We start from the raw sequence: 17787 nt of genomic DNA, 5'->3' as shown, positions 1-17787 counted from the left end.
TTGTCGGCGCTGTGTCCCCTTAAACTTGTCCGGAGCATACGTCAGTCCTTATAAGTCTGAATGACTTCAAACATGGTATGCATGCTTCTTTTAATGATCCGAAGTGCAGTGCAAAAGAATCGTCACTGTGCACTTTTTTATTTTTGTGCTATTGCCCATTATTATTTTTCATACTTCATTTTTGTCCGAGCCATGTTTCTTAAAGTATTATAGCTATGGACTTGAACCTTCATAGGATAATAGATCTCATTAAGAAAAAGTACACAAAAAACACAGTGCACAAAAATGGGTACCCTGCATTTATTTTTGAGTTATTGCCCTTTTGTTTATTTTCATTCTTTATTTTTGTCTCGGCCAATACTCATAAATTATAAAAGCTAATGACTTGAAACTTCATAGGATGATATATCCTATTGATAAAAGTGTCGTGCACAAGAACTGGTACTCTGTATATCTAATTTTTTGAGTTACTGCCCTTTGTTAATTTTCTTACTTTATTTTTGTCCGAGCAATGTTTCCTAAAGTATAAAACTATGGATTTGAAACTTCATAGGATGATAGATCTCATTAAGATAAAGTACAGTGCATACAAATGGGTACCCTGCATTTCTTTCTTTTTAAGTTATTTGCCTTTTGTTTATTTTCATTCATTATTTTTGTATAAAACTATGGATTTGAAACTTCATAGGATGATAGATCTCATTAAGAAAAAGTACAGTGCATAAAAATGGGTACCCTGCATTTCTTTCTTTTTGAGTTATTGCCTTTTGTTTATTTTCATTCATTATTTTTTGTCTGGGTCAATTCTCATAAATTATAAAATCTTATGACTTGAAACTTCATAGGATGATATATCCTATTGATCAAAGTGCCATGCACAAGAACTGGTACTCTGCATATCTAATTTTTTGAGTTATTGCCATTTGATAACTTTCATACTTTATTTTTGTCCAGGCCATTTCTCATAAATTAAGAAAGCTATGGACTTGAAACTTCATAGGATGATGGATCTTATTGATTAAAAGTGCGTGCATAAGAACTGATACTCTGCACATTTTATTTTTTTAGTTATAGACCTTTGTTAATTTTCATTTTTCATTTTTGTTTGGCCATTTCTCTTAAACTATAAAAACTATGGACATGAAACTTCATAGGATGATATATATCATTTAGAAAAATTGAACTGCACAAAAACTGGTACTCTGTACTCCATGAATTTTTAGTTATTGCCCTTTGTTAATTTTCTTACTTTATTTTTGTCCATACAATTTCACCTAAACTACTAGAAATGTGTCGTCACGCCACGGATGCCCCCGCATGCAGCCAACATTTCAGATGTTATAATACTTAGTTCCAAATTTGTTTGCACATTTTTTTTCATTTTAGGTTCAAAGCCCTTAAAAAGTCGAAAAGTATTCAATGTTAACACAAACAATTTTTAAACAAAGTTCAAGGCACTATAAATTTTCAGTGTGAACCTTTTGTAAATTGCATATTTGTAGCCAAAATGAGGGCTAATACATTTCCACAAAAGAATGAGTGCTGAAACTGAAAATTAATTTTTTTTCCAACATTCAAGAAAGAAACTGAAAATTTCATATTATTTTCAAAGTGAAAGGGGCACTACTCTGCAAAAAATCTTTGAACCATGACCAAATTCGAACTTGGCCTGCGCATTCTTTAAACATATCCATATGTCAAATTTGAGTTGAATGTGTAATACTGTTGGGGAGATAATGAACGGAAACTGAAAATTTTATATCATTTTCAAAGTAAAAGGGGCATAACTCTGCCAAAAATCATTGAACCATGACCGATTTGAACAGTCTGACATGTATATTATATTTCACTACTCAACAGTCAGATTTATTTGTGTAAAACGCGCTTAAGTGTGGCGGCATCGCTTAAAATAGTGCTTTGTTTACGTGGATTAAATTATCGTATTATACAAATGTACTATTATTTTAATATGCTCATGGCGTATGTTCTATATTTGAATAATGTACAAAATTAAGTGCAGCGGTCGCTAATGCTCCCTTGCATCTAATTTGTGTATAATTCTTATATGTGAACTATAACCAATACATATTTAATCCGGCAATATTATAAAGCAATATGTCTTCAGATATCGCAATATATCGAACCGGTGAAGTTTCATTAAAAAAAACTTATCAAAATTCTGTTAAGACAGAACTGTTCTCTACTTATATATAGCTTGATTATAAATGATATAGCATAAAGTTGTTTAAACTCTTTCATATAGAACGATATCACGTTTTACAAGAGTATGATTTATAAGGAAATTATTTTAAAAATATAAAACACTGAAGTCAATGTTTAATAAAATTGTTCTTACCCTTGATTTTTAAATTTTGCACAGGTTATAATATATATAATCTTTATTGGCAATACTGAGGCTATAGTATGTGAAAGATAAGTTACACGAAATTTACAGTTCGTAACACGTGAAATCTGTGACATTCTCAATATTAATTGAATAATCTATAAATAATTGTTGATTTTGTAAATGGTAAATGGATTATTTTCTATACTATTGTTTTACAGAGTATGCTAAAATAAGTGTTTATTAAACTTCAATTTGATGAATTTCATTTATCATTAGTAGGTCTGTGACGGTCACTAATGGATAATTACCATTCGGGTCTTGACATTAATACAATTCCGGTATATGAAACCTTTAAGATTACTGATTCATGACTCAAAATTATATTAATCAATTAAAATTCTAATAACTTCTTCAAATAAGTGCATAAAACCTGCAAAAATGTTTTGTTCTACTATTTTTCTTTGTCTTGCTTACATTTTTCAAGCATTTCCCCATTCGCAATAATTTATTTTCAGCTGAAAGTTGGAATGTAAACTTTAAACCATTGTTAAATGTACTATTTAAAATCATTTTTTGTGTCGCCTCTACGGAGTAGTGGCGACATATAGGGATCACTTCTCCGTCGTCTGTCCGTCTGTCTCTCCGTCCGTCCGTCCGTCACAAAACTTGTCCGGACTACTCCTCATAAATTACTGGTGCAATTTCATCCAAACTTTACAGGAATGATCAGTACCAAGTCTAGTTGTGCATATTGTCAGCATTTTCCGGTTCAATGATTTTTGTCAGAGTTATGGCCCTTTAATAATTTTTATTTTTAAAGTTTGTCCGAACTACTTGTCTTATACCACTAATGCAATTTCAATGAAACTTTACAGGATTGATCTGAAGCTCAAGTCCTTGTGAATGTTGCACGAGTTTTTCGGTTGAATGATTTTTGCTTTGATAAAAAGGGTGTTTTTTTCTGTGTGTTGCCAGATACACAAAAGCTTGTCTGGACTACTCCTCATAAACTACTGGTGCAATTATATCCAAACTTTATAGGAATGATCAGTACCAAGTCTAGCTGTGCACTGTCCGTCTGTCTGTCCGTCTGTCACAAAACTTGTCCCAACATGCAATTTGCAATCATGAAGCGACACATGTGATCACTGATCGCTCTTGTATTGGATTAATATTTTTCATTTAAAATGTTTTAAAACAACATTGTACCTTTAAGTACTAGGGCAGAATGGTGATTTGTGGTTTGATTCTGAATTGTCATGTCTGAGTCATGATTTAAATTGCCACCTGGTTGGCAATACATCTAGTCAAATGTATTATATTCAAGACAACTTGACATATAATGTTTAAAAATAGGTTTGTACCTTTTGGCTTACTTAAAGTTACGTTTCTGATGTAACAGTATTTAAACAAATGGGTACAGATTTCAATAATAAATAATTATGCCTACTTTTTAAGTTGCAATTTTATGGGTAAGAAAAAAAATATGCTGCTTTTTTGAAAACAATAACCCCAAAACGTGTGTATATTTTTGCGGTTCCACAGTATTTTTATACCCCCTCCCCCATTTAAAGAAGAGGGGGTATATTGTTTTGCTACTGTGGGTCGGTCTGTTTGTCCGGTCGGTCGGTCCGTCGCTAGGCCACATGGTTTCCGCTTCTTATCTTTAAAACTATATATCACCAAGTCTTCATATTTAATAAACTCTTTGGTCATAACTAGTAGATGACCCCCATTGATTTTGAGGTCAATAGGTCAAAGGTTAGGCACACATTGGCCTTAAATGTCAGATTATCCGTTGATTATCTTGAAAACTATTCATCACAAAGTCTTTATATTTCACATAACGATTGGTCATAACTAGTAGATGACCCCTATTGATTTGAAGGTCACTAGGTCAAAGGTCTAGGTAAAAATTGCCTATAATGCCAGAATGATTTCTGCTGTTTATCTTGAAAACCATTCATTACGAAGTCTTCATATTTCAAATTCTAATTGGTTTCAACTAGTAGATGATCCCTATTGATTTTGGGGTTACTAGGTCAAACGTCAAGGTCAAAGTGACCTTGATTGTCAGAATGACTTTCGCTGATTATCTTGAAAACTATTCATCACAGAATCTTTATAATTCACAAATTGACCATAACAAATAAATGATTCATATTGATTTAGGGGTTACTATGTCAAAGCTCAAGGTCACAGCGACCTTAAATGTCAGAATGGTTTCAGCTGATTACCTTGAAAACTATATGTTACCAAGTCTTTATATTTCACATACTGATTGATAATAAGTGGTAGATATCCTTATTGCTTTTTGGGTGACTGGGTCAAAGGTCAACGTCACAGTTGCCTAAAATGTCAGAATGGTTTCTGCTCCTTATCTTAAAAACTATTCAATACAAAGTCTTCATTTCAAATACTGATTGGTCTAAGTTATTTGATGATTCCTATTGATTTTGCAGTTACTAGGTCAAAGGTCAAGGTCACAGCGTCCTTAAATGTCAGAATGGTTTCTGCTGATTATCTTGAAAACTATTCATGACAAAATCTCTATATTTCACATGCTGATTGGTCATAACTAGAAGATAACCCCTTTTGATTTGTTGGTCACTGGGTCAAGGGTCAAGGTCCTTAAATGTCAAAATGGTTACCGCTGATTATCTTGAAAATATATTCATCAAAAAGTCTTCATATTTCACATACTGATTGGTCGTAACTAATAGATGATCCCTTTCGATTTTCGGGTCACTAGGTCAAATGTCAAAGGTCAAGGTCACAGGGGCTTTAAATGTCAGAATGATTTCTGCTAATTATCTTGAAACTTTTCATGACAAAAGCGTTATATTTCACACACTGATTGGTCATAACTTGTTGATGATGCTAATTGATTTTCGGGTCACTAGGTCAAAGGTCATGGTCACATTTGCATTAAATGTCAGAATGGTTTCTGTTGACAAAGTCTTCATATTTCACATACTGATTGGTCATAACTAGTAGATGATACCTATTGTTTTTAGGGTTACTAGGTAAAAGGTCAAAGTTACAGGGGCCTTAAATGTCAGAATTGTAACATTTATATGATAATATATATTTTATTCCAGCTACCTTCCAACATGTATAACTTATTGATGATAGCTTTTATTCAGTTTCAGGTCATATATTGGTCATTATTTCTTTTCCATAACTGAACACTTCCATGTACCCATTTATAGCATGTTTTATAACAAAATTATCAAAAGTATGAGTCAAGGACTAGGAAGGGGGCATATGTGTCGTTCAACATTTCTTGATTCATATTTTATTCACAAGCTTTGTTTATCATGTGATTATATTTTTGTTGAGATATTGAAACATATCTGTTATCATTTAAGTCATATAACACGTAAAAAAATTAGTTTTCATTTTAAAATTAAAATCAAGCGATGACGGAAATAATGAAGTCTCATTCAATTAAGTGAGCATTTTTATGTACATTGGATCTGGCCAACACTTCAGTCTGATTTATGACAATCTTAGACATAATAGTGGCAGAAAATCACAGCTGAATTTAATTATACACTTAAACAGGGTGTAAACAACGTTACAGCTTTTTCAATTAGGCTTACCCCCACAATTAGGCTTACCCCCAACAAACGAAGTTTTAGGGGCTATACTGGAGTCAGCTTAGTTTAAACATTGTTTATTTCAAACAAGTAAACACATTTACAATTTACAAATAGAACTTTTCAACACATAAAATGAATGAAAAAGGATCAGAACCGAAAGCTGATGCTTATATAGGTCTTATCCTAGTTTTTATTTGCTAAATATTGTGTACATGAATATGTTTGAAAGTACAATGAGTAATTGTTTAATAAGAATGAATTTTATGTTATATACAAAACATATGAGTTCGTACTTGGTTAGAAGAAGGTTTAAAAAAATGTTTTGTAAAATAATCAACTATCTGAAATAGAGAGGAAAAGAAGAAGTAAGATAGCAGAGAAAAGAAGATATTTCCAGACGGCACTAACAGTAAGGCATTGATTAAAGAAGAATATCGTAATTACAGAATCTCTTGCTTTTGCTTATAAAATCTTGAACAGCAAGAAAAGTATTACAGTTAGTATTATCACTCATGTTACAGTCGCCATATAGTAGTGTTTGCAATATTATAGTACAGTAGTTTGATAAGATGTTCATGAAACTTTCTCTTATTTTATTATCAAGTGGACAAATGAAAAAGAAATAGTGTGTAGTTGCAGTAAGACCACAGCTACATTGTTCTGACAGAGAAATATTTTTCTGAAAGATGGTGATTAAGTGAACTACATCCGGTGCGAAGCCGTGTGTGTAGAACTTGCAGTTTCCTATTCCCAATGTAAAAATAATTTGGACATTTTAGATTATGTTTCAATTTAAATTTGAAAGATGATAATGATGAAGAATTTCGAATTTCAGAGGAAAGTTCATTCCAGTCCCGTATAACGGACGGCAAGAAGAAATTTTCATTATGCGAGAACTAGAGAGGAAGGATAATTTGGTGTAAGATCGTGACTCATCTTGTTAAAAAGAATTAGCTTGTGATTTTTTCTTTGAGTATGGACAGTTTCCCAGGGTACTTCCTTTTGAAGTTCATGGAGAAAAATTCGAGCTGCTTCGTGTTGGATTTTGTCTAGTTCTGTATTTTCATATTGGGTACAATTGTCATATAATACATCTGCATACTCTAATAAAGGTCTGATGAATGTAAGGTTTTCAAGGGTTTCAAGGGATTTTCTATCTAGCTGAAATTTAAATGATCTCATTATGTGGATTCTCTTCCAAGTTCGTTCTTTAATAGAATTGATATGTTTGAAAAGGTAACACCAAGGTGTTTGTGATAGGCTACAGACGATATCGGAGTGCCATTCATAAATTATTGAGGATGTAACGGTTTTTGAGACTTTCGAGAAATGATCATAGTTTCAGATTTTGACGGACTAAAGGTTATTAGCCAACGAGAAGCCCATACTGAAATTTTATCAATATCTGATTGTGGATAGTCTACGATGATATGGAGACTTGTATCTTCAGCAAATAAATGAGCACCTGAACCTAGATTATCGACAATGTCGTTTATATATACCAGAAACAACAAGGGGCCCAAGATGGAGCCTTGAGGAACTCCAGCATTAACAGTTGACCAATTTGACCTTGTACCAGGAAGAGTTTTAGCTTGACGACGATCTGAGAGGTAGTCAGAAATCCATGCAAGAAGGCGTCCATCCAGTCCAGCAGTTTTTAATATAAAAATGAGTTCTTTATGCCAAACTTTATTAAAAACTTTTGCTGATATCACAGCAAACTGCTCTGATTTCTAGAGTTTTACAAAATGTATTGTAAAGGGACGTAAGCCGATTGACAAATGGGTCGCCTGGTGTGAAACCAGACTGTTAAAGAATTTAAAAAAAATAATAATAGGGCCACAAAGTCGAAGGACACATGGGAAGGAGACAGGAGACCCGGGGAATGGGGTTGGGTAAATTAAAGAAATAAAACTAGGGGCAAAAGGGAAGATACTTGCCGTAGACGGGAAAACAAAAAGGGACACAAACAAGTGACACCAAAACAACAGTATGAAACAACAAAGCCATACATCTGAAGAACACAAAGGGGTGCTGCCTTGGAACGGACAACAGCATAAGTACTGTTAGGGAATTTAAACCGGTTAATGGTGCACAAAACTTCACTCTTAGCCCCAACATGTTCCTATAAATGAGACAGTGTAATTAAAATGAATCTTTGCTTGGCTTAGTAAATGATTTTTAGTTTTCAACTTGTGTCACGTGTTGCCCCTAAATAATTATTCTAGAGTCAGTCGATTGACAAAACAACGGAGTGTTAGGGCACCCGTGCCCTATGGAAACGTTTCTAGTTTTTTATCATTTTACCTCTTTCCATCTCAGAATGAAAATCCCATAATGATAATATTATATGTACAAGAAATTAAGCGTATTATTTATTATCAGATGATCTTAAATGTTTGTGGTTTTGATTTATTCATCACCATGCTGTTTATTTCTGAATATATCTAAAGTAATCTTATCCATTTGAAAATAATAGAAAGTACTCCTGAGTACGTAATCTTAAATAAATTTGATTATTAGTCAAATAAGATAAAGGTGTCAAGAGTTTGAAAAATTCAGTAAATAACAAAGTGTATTGACTTAAACTCGACCTTTGGCTATAAGCCAGCTCCAAAGACTTGTATATTCATATCATTATTATACAAGGAAAACTGATCCTGTCACAATTTCTTTTATAATTTATATATAATGTACAAACACCTTTATTTTTAATTGTTTTGATAAAGTTTTACCTTTAAATGTAATATAATTAAATAAAATTTCAAACATGATTAAATAGCGCTAATTATAAGATGGAAAAAATACACATTTAAGATATGTGAACGTATCTTTGTACTTTACACTTTATAAAACATTGTCTTTTTTCAAAGCAATCAATGTATTACAATACAGTTGACTGTATCACAATATATTGCATGGGTTTGACCACATTATTGCACCCAAGGTATTTGTCATTAAAAGAGCGGGATCAAGTGAAATATCAAATCAAGCTTTTGTTATTTAAGATGAAACATCTATAAAGGGGAATGAACAATTAGTACTCTACAAAAAAAACAAGCTAAACAAATGTAAACAATGTTTCTATAATGTGGTATTCTATCAAAAAAATTATCTTTTTATAAGTGGAGAACAAAAAGTAACAGATACTAAAAATGTGAAACAACTTGTTCAATAAGCAAATTTCCTCAATAATGTAAGTATACTTTATAAACGGGCTTTCCTAGAGAGCCACTGATACCTGATGATACCTGAACAGCTCACTTTAAGAAAAACAAATGATGTGAAGAAATTTAACAAAGGTTTAGCTCAAATTGTTCTCATTGCTTGTGCAAAAAATAACCAAATCTTTCACATGAAATGTGCAGATGTCTCATTTATTTATGCGTTTCAGGTTCAATCCCTTATTTCCACCATTCCCATTCTAGTAGACTGCAAGTTTATAGTAAGTTAAGTTCAGTAGTTACAAATATTGTCATTTTTATGTTGCATTGTAGAATTTCTATTTAATAGAGAAATACATATATCAATTTTGACAATCAAATTATTTGAATTGTTTCAATATTTTCATTGTATATGATTTTTCCTCTTATAATTTTATTCAAATATATTTGTAAATTATGTCTAACTTGACTTAGGACATGTTTTACAGTTTTCGTTTTAACATATCATTCATGTGCAAGCGCAAAACTCATCCAAGTTGACTTAACCTAGTTTTGTTTAGTAAATTCTTTGATTTTCAGCGCAAAACCCATGCTTACTCTAATAATTCCTTTAAACCATTAAGATAGAATTCCACTTATAAATAACTTATCATATAAGTTTCCAGACATTTAACATGATAAATGATAAAAACTAATAGAATATTAAAAAAAACCAGTAGGATAAAAAAAGACCAAGAGTTTTTTCACCTTTCTGTAATATTTAACAAAATGGAGTTAGCTGAGTTTTTGCACTGAGTCATCGAGGCTCAAGAGACCAGAAGTTTCCTTATAGTAAGAAATTATTAACCATATGATTTAAGTCTGTAACTGGCGAGTTATCGGTGAAGCTACATTGTTTATGCGTTGAATGCCACTGGGTGTATTTAAGAAAGGCTTAACACCGTGTTTGACGTGCGCCGCTATTCAAATAAGTTGCCATGGTATTTATGGAATTATTTTTGTTGTTTGTTGATATTATTCTATGAATATTTGTAAAAATGTTTAGATTATATTGATTTATAACAACAATATCAAAGTCCTACCTATTTTGTTTAACTCTTAAACAATCATCTCACAGAATATTTGGAAAACCCACATACACCATCTGATTTTATTATTTTGAAAACATGAACATCTTGATTAACACTACAGGTGAACGTCGCGTGGCCATGTCTTACATTTAATTTATTTTTAGAGTCATAATTTTTTTTTCATAAAATTAATTTTTGTCAATACTTATGATGTTTGGATGATGTTCTAAGGGTTTTGGGTTGTAAAGGTGGAACGGGGGTATAGTGTAAATTGTGGCCACGCGACGTTTACCTGTGATCAACAGTAGACTGCTCCATATTCATGAAAATGTTGAAAGTTTATGCCATAAACCAAAGGGATAAAGGTTTTTTTATTTGTCTTTTAGCCAATCATTCCTGGTTTAAATTAGGTTCCTGTACTGCAATGATAGAAAAGTACTCAAGGTCTTCTCCCAACCTCAATTTTGTCGTCTTTATATCCCCAAAATTGAAAATGAACAATTCTAAAAATTTCAGCGCTTTCAGTCATTGAATAATGACCTCGACCACAATAGTATGAATACACAGAACGGTATTTCAGTCCAACCTATGCTTAAAAACTAGACATGTAAACAAATAATAATTTAATGTTGTAGAAACCGAAAGTACACAATGCCAACCTGTTGACATTAAGTCACATTTGTTTCAAAATATTTAAATTAAAAATGGTTGTCAGACATATTTTCGATCATAGAAACAGACTTGATTTTCTTTTGGATGCCAATTATATGTACATTTCTTTTACATTATCAAAGATTGCACTTTCCCTTTATGTTTACATCTGAAATCAGGTGGTAGAACTACTTTCACACTGTTTTGTTTCCGAGGTTATCATAGATAGAAGAAGACGTTCCGATTGATTGAAGCTGTACAAGTTTATTAAAGAAATTCAGCAGAGAAAGGGTAAATATATTGCTTTTTTACAGCTGATGGTGCAGAGATTCAACGGCAAAGATGGCAAATGCCTTCAGATAGAAAAAGACTTGTCTTACCTAATGTTACAGTGGATGATACACTGTGTGTGCAGTGTCTGGTACGAAATGAGTATGGATCAACAATTGGTGATGCATGTATGACTGTTATAGGTAATTATCATATATATATATATTATGGTACAAAATGGAAGGGGGTGGGGGCGGGGAGCATATTGATTTGTCCGTGTCTGTCTGTCTTGCTGCTGGTGCGTTGTCCGTCTATCTATAGACTGACAAAACAGTGTAATGAGTGGGAGTCTGTTACTTATATCTGGTTTAAATGAGAAATAAAAATATCAGTGAGGTATATGCCATATGGCAATTTTTGAAACTGAGTAAGGTATATAATTATGTTTCACTTTCTATACATTCAAAAATGTAGTAAAGAAGAACACATTAGGGATAACGATTTTCATGATGTCATTATTATCGCGCTTTAAAATGAGACTTGTTTTACATTTTCATTCGCACTGTTCATTCTTAAAAATAATTAAATAATTTTCACTTGATAGAGAAAAATAGTCCAAAATCACTAAACACAAAGAAAAACTTTAGTTTAGTTTAGATAATTATGATGTTGGTTATTGTTTCATATAATAAGACGTAAATTACTGTTTTTGATAAAGAAAATTGTACAGTTTAGATCCTGTGATAAGTAATTCATTCTATACCATCATTGTCATCTGTTTAGCAGTTAGGGCAAATAATTTATAATATTCTTGGAGATTTTCCACCAATGCATGAGACCAGATAATAAATCCGACTAATTCTCAACACTTAATAACTTCATCTTTTGTGGCAACACAGCAAGACACATTTTTATTAATACGAGGGGTTGTCCAAAAATTAGTGGACTTCCTTTGTTGTGTAAATATATTAGAGATATTGATTTAAAATTCTTACACTGCTAAGAACAATATATAGCAAATAAACACAGAAAAATTCACGCTGGTAGCTTCTTATATTACAACTATATTTAGTTTTAAATAAACACAAGTCGGCGACAGCGGCGCACTCCAAATTGTTATTGACGTCAACGTCATAATAACGTACTATACAACTTGTGCTTCAACGTAACGCAGTCAAAGACCGTTATTGCTTCTCAAAGTAATTTCCATCACTAAATTTCGTATGCCACTTAAACACTTTCAATAAGTCTAATGATCGAAACATTTTATTTTCTCTGTTCACCTGGTGATTTTTCAAATGTTTTTGTAGGTGTCCTTCCCAAATTACACAAAAAATATGATCCCGATATTTTCTAACTTTTGCGTGTCCGTCATTTCCACGTTGTAAACAATATCGGCGTCTGTCAATTCTAGCGATATCAACAAAAATTAACAGAAATGTCGTCCATAATTTTAAAGAATTACTAAACTGACATCATAGAAGAAACATGCGATGTTTGGCGGGATTTCTATGTTAATTATTAGTTGTTTAACAAAAAACAAAAACAAAATATGATGACTATCTGCGCTTTTCTACCTTGCGCCGGGTGCCGTATATGTTCTTATTTAAAACAATATAAAATCATTATTTATTGACGCAGTTAAATATTACTTTCAAAATGTGTTAATAATATTGTACAAGATATGCTGATAAAATTTAACTACAATGCACGTTGACGTGATAGAGATATTTAAAAATCCACGAATTTTTGAATGACCCCTCGTAAACTTTAACTAATAATACACTGTGGAATGTCACCATCCTCCTCCACCGGAATCAGAAATTTGATCTCGGAGTATACTCGAAAGTTTGAAGTTGATACAAAATGACTAAGTGTGACCTTAACCCGTGAAACCAGCGTTGTGCACATTGATTTACTGTGGTTAAAATTTCTGGCATTCAAAAGATACAGACCGGACACTAAAACTGCTTACAGATTGATGAACGAACGACAAGGTGTATAACGTTATAAGCCGAAGTAAGATTATTGTTGACAGGCCTAAATATTATACTGTTACCATCGTAACTGCTAAACTACATTATGAAGTGAAAGTTATAATTATTGTTATCGGGTTTAAATGCACTGTTTAACCATAGTAATATATGATAAGGTTTTTAATTTTAGATAAGATCGTCGTAATAAAGGGTCCCAATTCTACATACGATGTGGAACCAGGTATGTCTGTGTTAATTGAAGTTCAGGCAACCACAGATAAATTGTTCCTGAATCAGATGAAGTTTAAGTGGCAGTGGTATGAGGAACAAATGGACGATGAAACGGGAATCGCTGTTACAAGTAGGGAAATTTATTTTCTTTCATACTTTATAAAATACTACCTATGAACTTAAAACAGCGTTTGAAGCATGTGATGTTCTGATAGAAATCATAACCGGGTCATATCTTATCCATTTAGCTTTGTTACCATTTCAAGAGACCAATAAGTTAATATCAAATGTATACCTTACCCCATATAGCCTAGTTTTCGTTCAAAGAGTTTAAAATATCTAAAATGTATATAAAATGCAAGTCATAGTCCATCGAGCCTCATTATCTTATTCAGTGTAAAAATTCATATAAATTCTTTATTGTTCTTGAATTAACAAATTAACAAAGCTCTGTCAAAAAGGTAAGAAATGTGAAATAAAGAGGTCATTGTTCATTGTTAGAATCAATACTGATTCTTTTGGACTTATACACAGCTACACAATGTATATCAGACAATGCTGTCGCCCCGTTCAAAAAAGTTAAACAGTTGTGTACTCAACCAAAAGAATTTAGTATTGTCATCAACAATTTATATGATCGTCATAACATCCTACTACATATGTCATAAGATAGTTTTTCACATATTGATATGGTTAATGTGGCCGATTGGTTAAGGTCTTTGACTTCAAACAACTTGCCCCTCAAGGCTGTGGGTTTGAATCGCTACAGGGTATGTATGGAAAAATCTGGAAGCTCGCAAGCTTAAATCACAACAAAATAACATGCAAATTGCAAACTTGGTTTGATTGAGTACATAACTTGTACATAAGGGATAATGGATAAATGCAACATCCCTCAGGCCCTATAGCACCGGCTTGAGCGGTACTCAATTCTCAACACTAAATAGTGGTGGCATCAATGATCCCAAAGGACCAGAAATAAGTTGGCATACGACTTTTGCAATGTCTTTAAACAAACAAAGCTAAATAAAAGCGAAACCAAACAAAGAAAACACGGAGATACAATATCATGTATGTAAATTAAATTTAACCATTGATATTTGTTACTGTGAGGGCAGGGATATCATTAAAAAAAACCTGAGTAAAAAGTAATTTAGACCTTTTTGGTAAAGATGCCCCCATATTGGAATATTTAGTATGACTGCCTGCTATGCAATTTATAAAGGGCAGGAAAATATTGAAAAAAATGCAGTCTATATAGTTAATCTTATGTGCAGGACCGGTGATTCTGCCACCAAAGTCGTCACTCGGCAGATACATCCGTATATCACAGAATGGTAAGAGCGCGGCAATCCAGTTCCCGGATGTGCATTGTGATGACCAGGATTCGTACAATGCATACAATGCTCTCAAAGACCGATTATACACTCTCATAATAGAACACCAGTATGACCGAGTAGAACTCAACTTCACTATTAACGGCATCAATATCGGTAGGTTTTCTTTATTCTGTGAATTCCTTTTAAATATTATGTTAATTTTCAGATCATTTACAATGCGTACATATGTTAGATATCTCGTGTTCGGCCTTTATCTATACCAAAATAATAAGTTGCAGAAAGTTTTGCCCGTTTAGCCCATGACTACCACTGTATTTTCTTTGAATCAAAGGAGGTACTTAAAAGACGTTTTCATATGCCCAAAAATATTACATTTATGTTAAAGCTTAGATATTTTGATTGAAGCATGTCTTTTTGACATCTACAAAATTTATATAAATCATGTTCAAGGGATCAATATTGGCCCTGCCCCATGGGTCATATGGTAAAACTTATTTTCATGTATCATTATGTATTCTTATTTAAAATTACATCATTGTTATTTGGCATTAATCATTACATAGAAAAAGCCTGCATTTGATCCAATGTTCATTTAAGGTATGAGCCCCATTAAAGGCACTAAAAGGAACTATAAAATTGACAACAAAGGTTAATTATATCCTTAAAGGACACCTGTATGCAAATTTAAACGAAGTTAACCGTATGGTTTACGGGTTCTGGAGATTTTCCTTACTTAAACCTGGCTATCAGAAGGTCTTTTTCTCAGAAATGAGAAACTCTAAATAATCTATAATAGACTATAATCATTTTAAAAAGTATTTTCCTATTTAACATTGTTAAGAAACAAATAATAGCATTCAGTTTATAAATGGCACATGCAAAACTCTTGTTTCTATTTAATTTTTTTTTAAAAATATGTATGAATTTGTTACCCTTACCCACCCATTTTAAATAGTTGTTTGACCCTTTCCTACTTGGCGGGCCTTATTCAAAATATCCCTTAAATTTATCAAAATGAGGGGCTGTTTTCAAAGTTTGCCTAAATTTTTTAAAAGTATATTGGTTGAGCTTGTTAAATATAAAATAATTTTACCGTATTAGACTTTGAAAATATCGGGTACCATAATAATTTAGATAATAAATTTGGCATAATTAAGCCAAACAAATACCGAAAATATTTTTTTAATTAAAATGAAATACTTTTTTCTTACCAAAATTGATCCGAGAAATACATAAATAGTGAGCCAATGCCCTTCAATTTCAATACAGTTGACAGTAGTTCTTGCCTATTTGAATACCCTTCAAAGTGGAGGTAATGCATTAGATGGGTCATACATTAACTGATATCAAAAATGGCTATACCCATTGGGTTGGTTGGGGGATTGGTAGCCATGTTTTAAAAGTCTTTTATGTAGAGCATAGATCATGTAGATGTTGTTTCATCACGTTGTAAAAGTAGAATCATCAGTTACAGTACACTCCGCTTATAACGAACTCATCGGGACAATCAAAATCTGTTCCTGATATCCAGAGTTCGTTGTAAGCATACAGCGAATAAGTTTCTTGTATCAGGAGTTTTTATAGCGAACCGATTTACATATAACGAACTCATTGTTTAACATCGTCCGCCATTTTGAAGAGCATTTGATTAAGGCAAATTAGTCAACTATTTCATTTTAGACATAATAACCAAGAGCGTACTTTTCGGAACTTGAAAATCCTTTGCTATTTCAGTTTTAGTTTTACTCCATTTCTCAATTTCTCGTAAAATATCATATTTTGTTTCTAAACTCAGTGCTTCTCGTTTCTTTCCATGATTAAAAATAAACAAGATTTTCGATTTTACATACCTTTTATATTGAATATCTTCTATTTTAAGAGTGACTTTAATTAATAAAAGATATTTCAATCAAGCGTACTTTGTAGTTTTCAATGCTTGCAAGCATGCGTGATTATGTTGAAAACCGGTTAAAAATAACCAAAATTGATAGATCCTTACTCTGACCTTTCATTTAAATAACGATAAGTTTACCCACACACATAAACATGACTGTGCTCTTTTGATATCAAATATGTTGTAATGAAATTCTTATTGTATCCACTTATCTGAAAAGTAGAAATGGACAGGTCAGGGATCAATGCATTATTTCGCTCGAGCAAAGCTATTTAAGAATAAAATGAATAACACTTTTATCTTAGTGATGAATGAATTATCTTAGAACTCATGCTAAAAATATCCTAAATTGAAAACTATAATGTACTGATATACAAATTCATTTTAATAGATGTCTTGAAGTAAATGCGGGATCTACTTACGGAGAGTTCGTTATGAAAGTGTAATTTTATTACTTTTAACTAAATTTGGACTAAGAAAAAAGTTCCTTATAAGCGATAATTCCTTATAACCGTGTTCGCTATAACCGTATATTTTATATTAAATAAAGAAGGGTAAAATTCGGGCCAAAATAATTGTTCTTTATAACCGGAAATTCGCTATAACCGTGTTCGCTTTAAGTGAAATTTACTGTATGTACAAATAATGAACATAAGATGGATGTATGAGTGTTGATGTTATAAAATTTATAATTGTAAAGGGGAAATATAAAAAGAAGAAATTATTTGTAAGCATAGCATTTTGACTATTTTTAGGCTTATTTTTTATTCTTTTGAATTTCTAGTATTATATTATTTATGTTTTTTTTTTATTTTAATCATTTAGAAACCAACAATAAAAACATTACTAGTGTTGTTATACCCTATGACAAATGAATGGAGGTAATTAATCATCACTCTGTAGTTTGAAATTAGTTTTTTTAAGTGCACGATCGGTGACATTCCTGGGGCCTGTAGTCCACAGCGAAAGCTGGGGCATACTGTATGTGTATTTAAATTTGCGGAAGCAAATTTTCACGGAAAGGTCCTTTTGGGGGATCTATACAAACATTCGCGCTATTTTGAATTCGCGGAGGTGACTGCCGAAAATTAAAACTTTGCGTAGATACCAGGTGTCAAACGATACGCTATTGAACAGTAAAAAGACACTGTCCAGCGGATAGATTATAGCGAACAAAAGAATGCCTGTTAACGTGCATAATTATTCATAGTTTGCTTCATAAACGTCTTGACATCTGAT

At 32.2% G+C, this 17787-nt stretch overlaps 1 protein-coding gene across 1 annotated transcript in view; it reads left to right on the top strand.

Moving 5' to 3' along the window:
- LOC132744950 (uncharacterized) overlaps positions 1–17787 on the top strand; it is a 78946-nt gene that overhangs the window by 28181 nt on the left and 32978 nt on the right. Inside the window, exons 11-13 of the mRNA XM_060733742.1 lie at positions 11152–11310; positions 13274–13444; positions 14592–14825. Of these exons, the coding sequence (XP_060589725.1) occupies positions 11152–11310; positions 13274–13444; positions 14592–14825 (564 nt within the window). The remainder of the gene's footprint in view (positions 1–11151; positions 11311–13273; positions 13445–14591; positions 14826–17787) is intronic.

The sequence above is a fragment of the Ruditapes philippinarum genome, unplaced genomic scaffold (assembly GCF_026571515.1).
Source record: "Ruditapes philippinarum isolate M1 unplaced genomic scaffold, ASM2657151v2 ctg614_1_1_1_1, whole genome shotgun sequence".
Taxonomy (NCBI): domain Eukaryota; kingdom Metazoa; phylum Mollusca; class Bivalvia; order Venerida; family Veneridae; genus Ruditapes; species Ruditapes philippinarum.
This window is presented reverse-complemented; position numbering and strand designations above follow the sequence as displayed.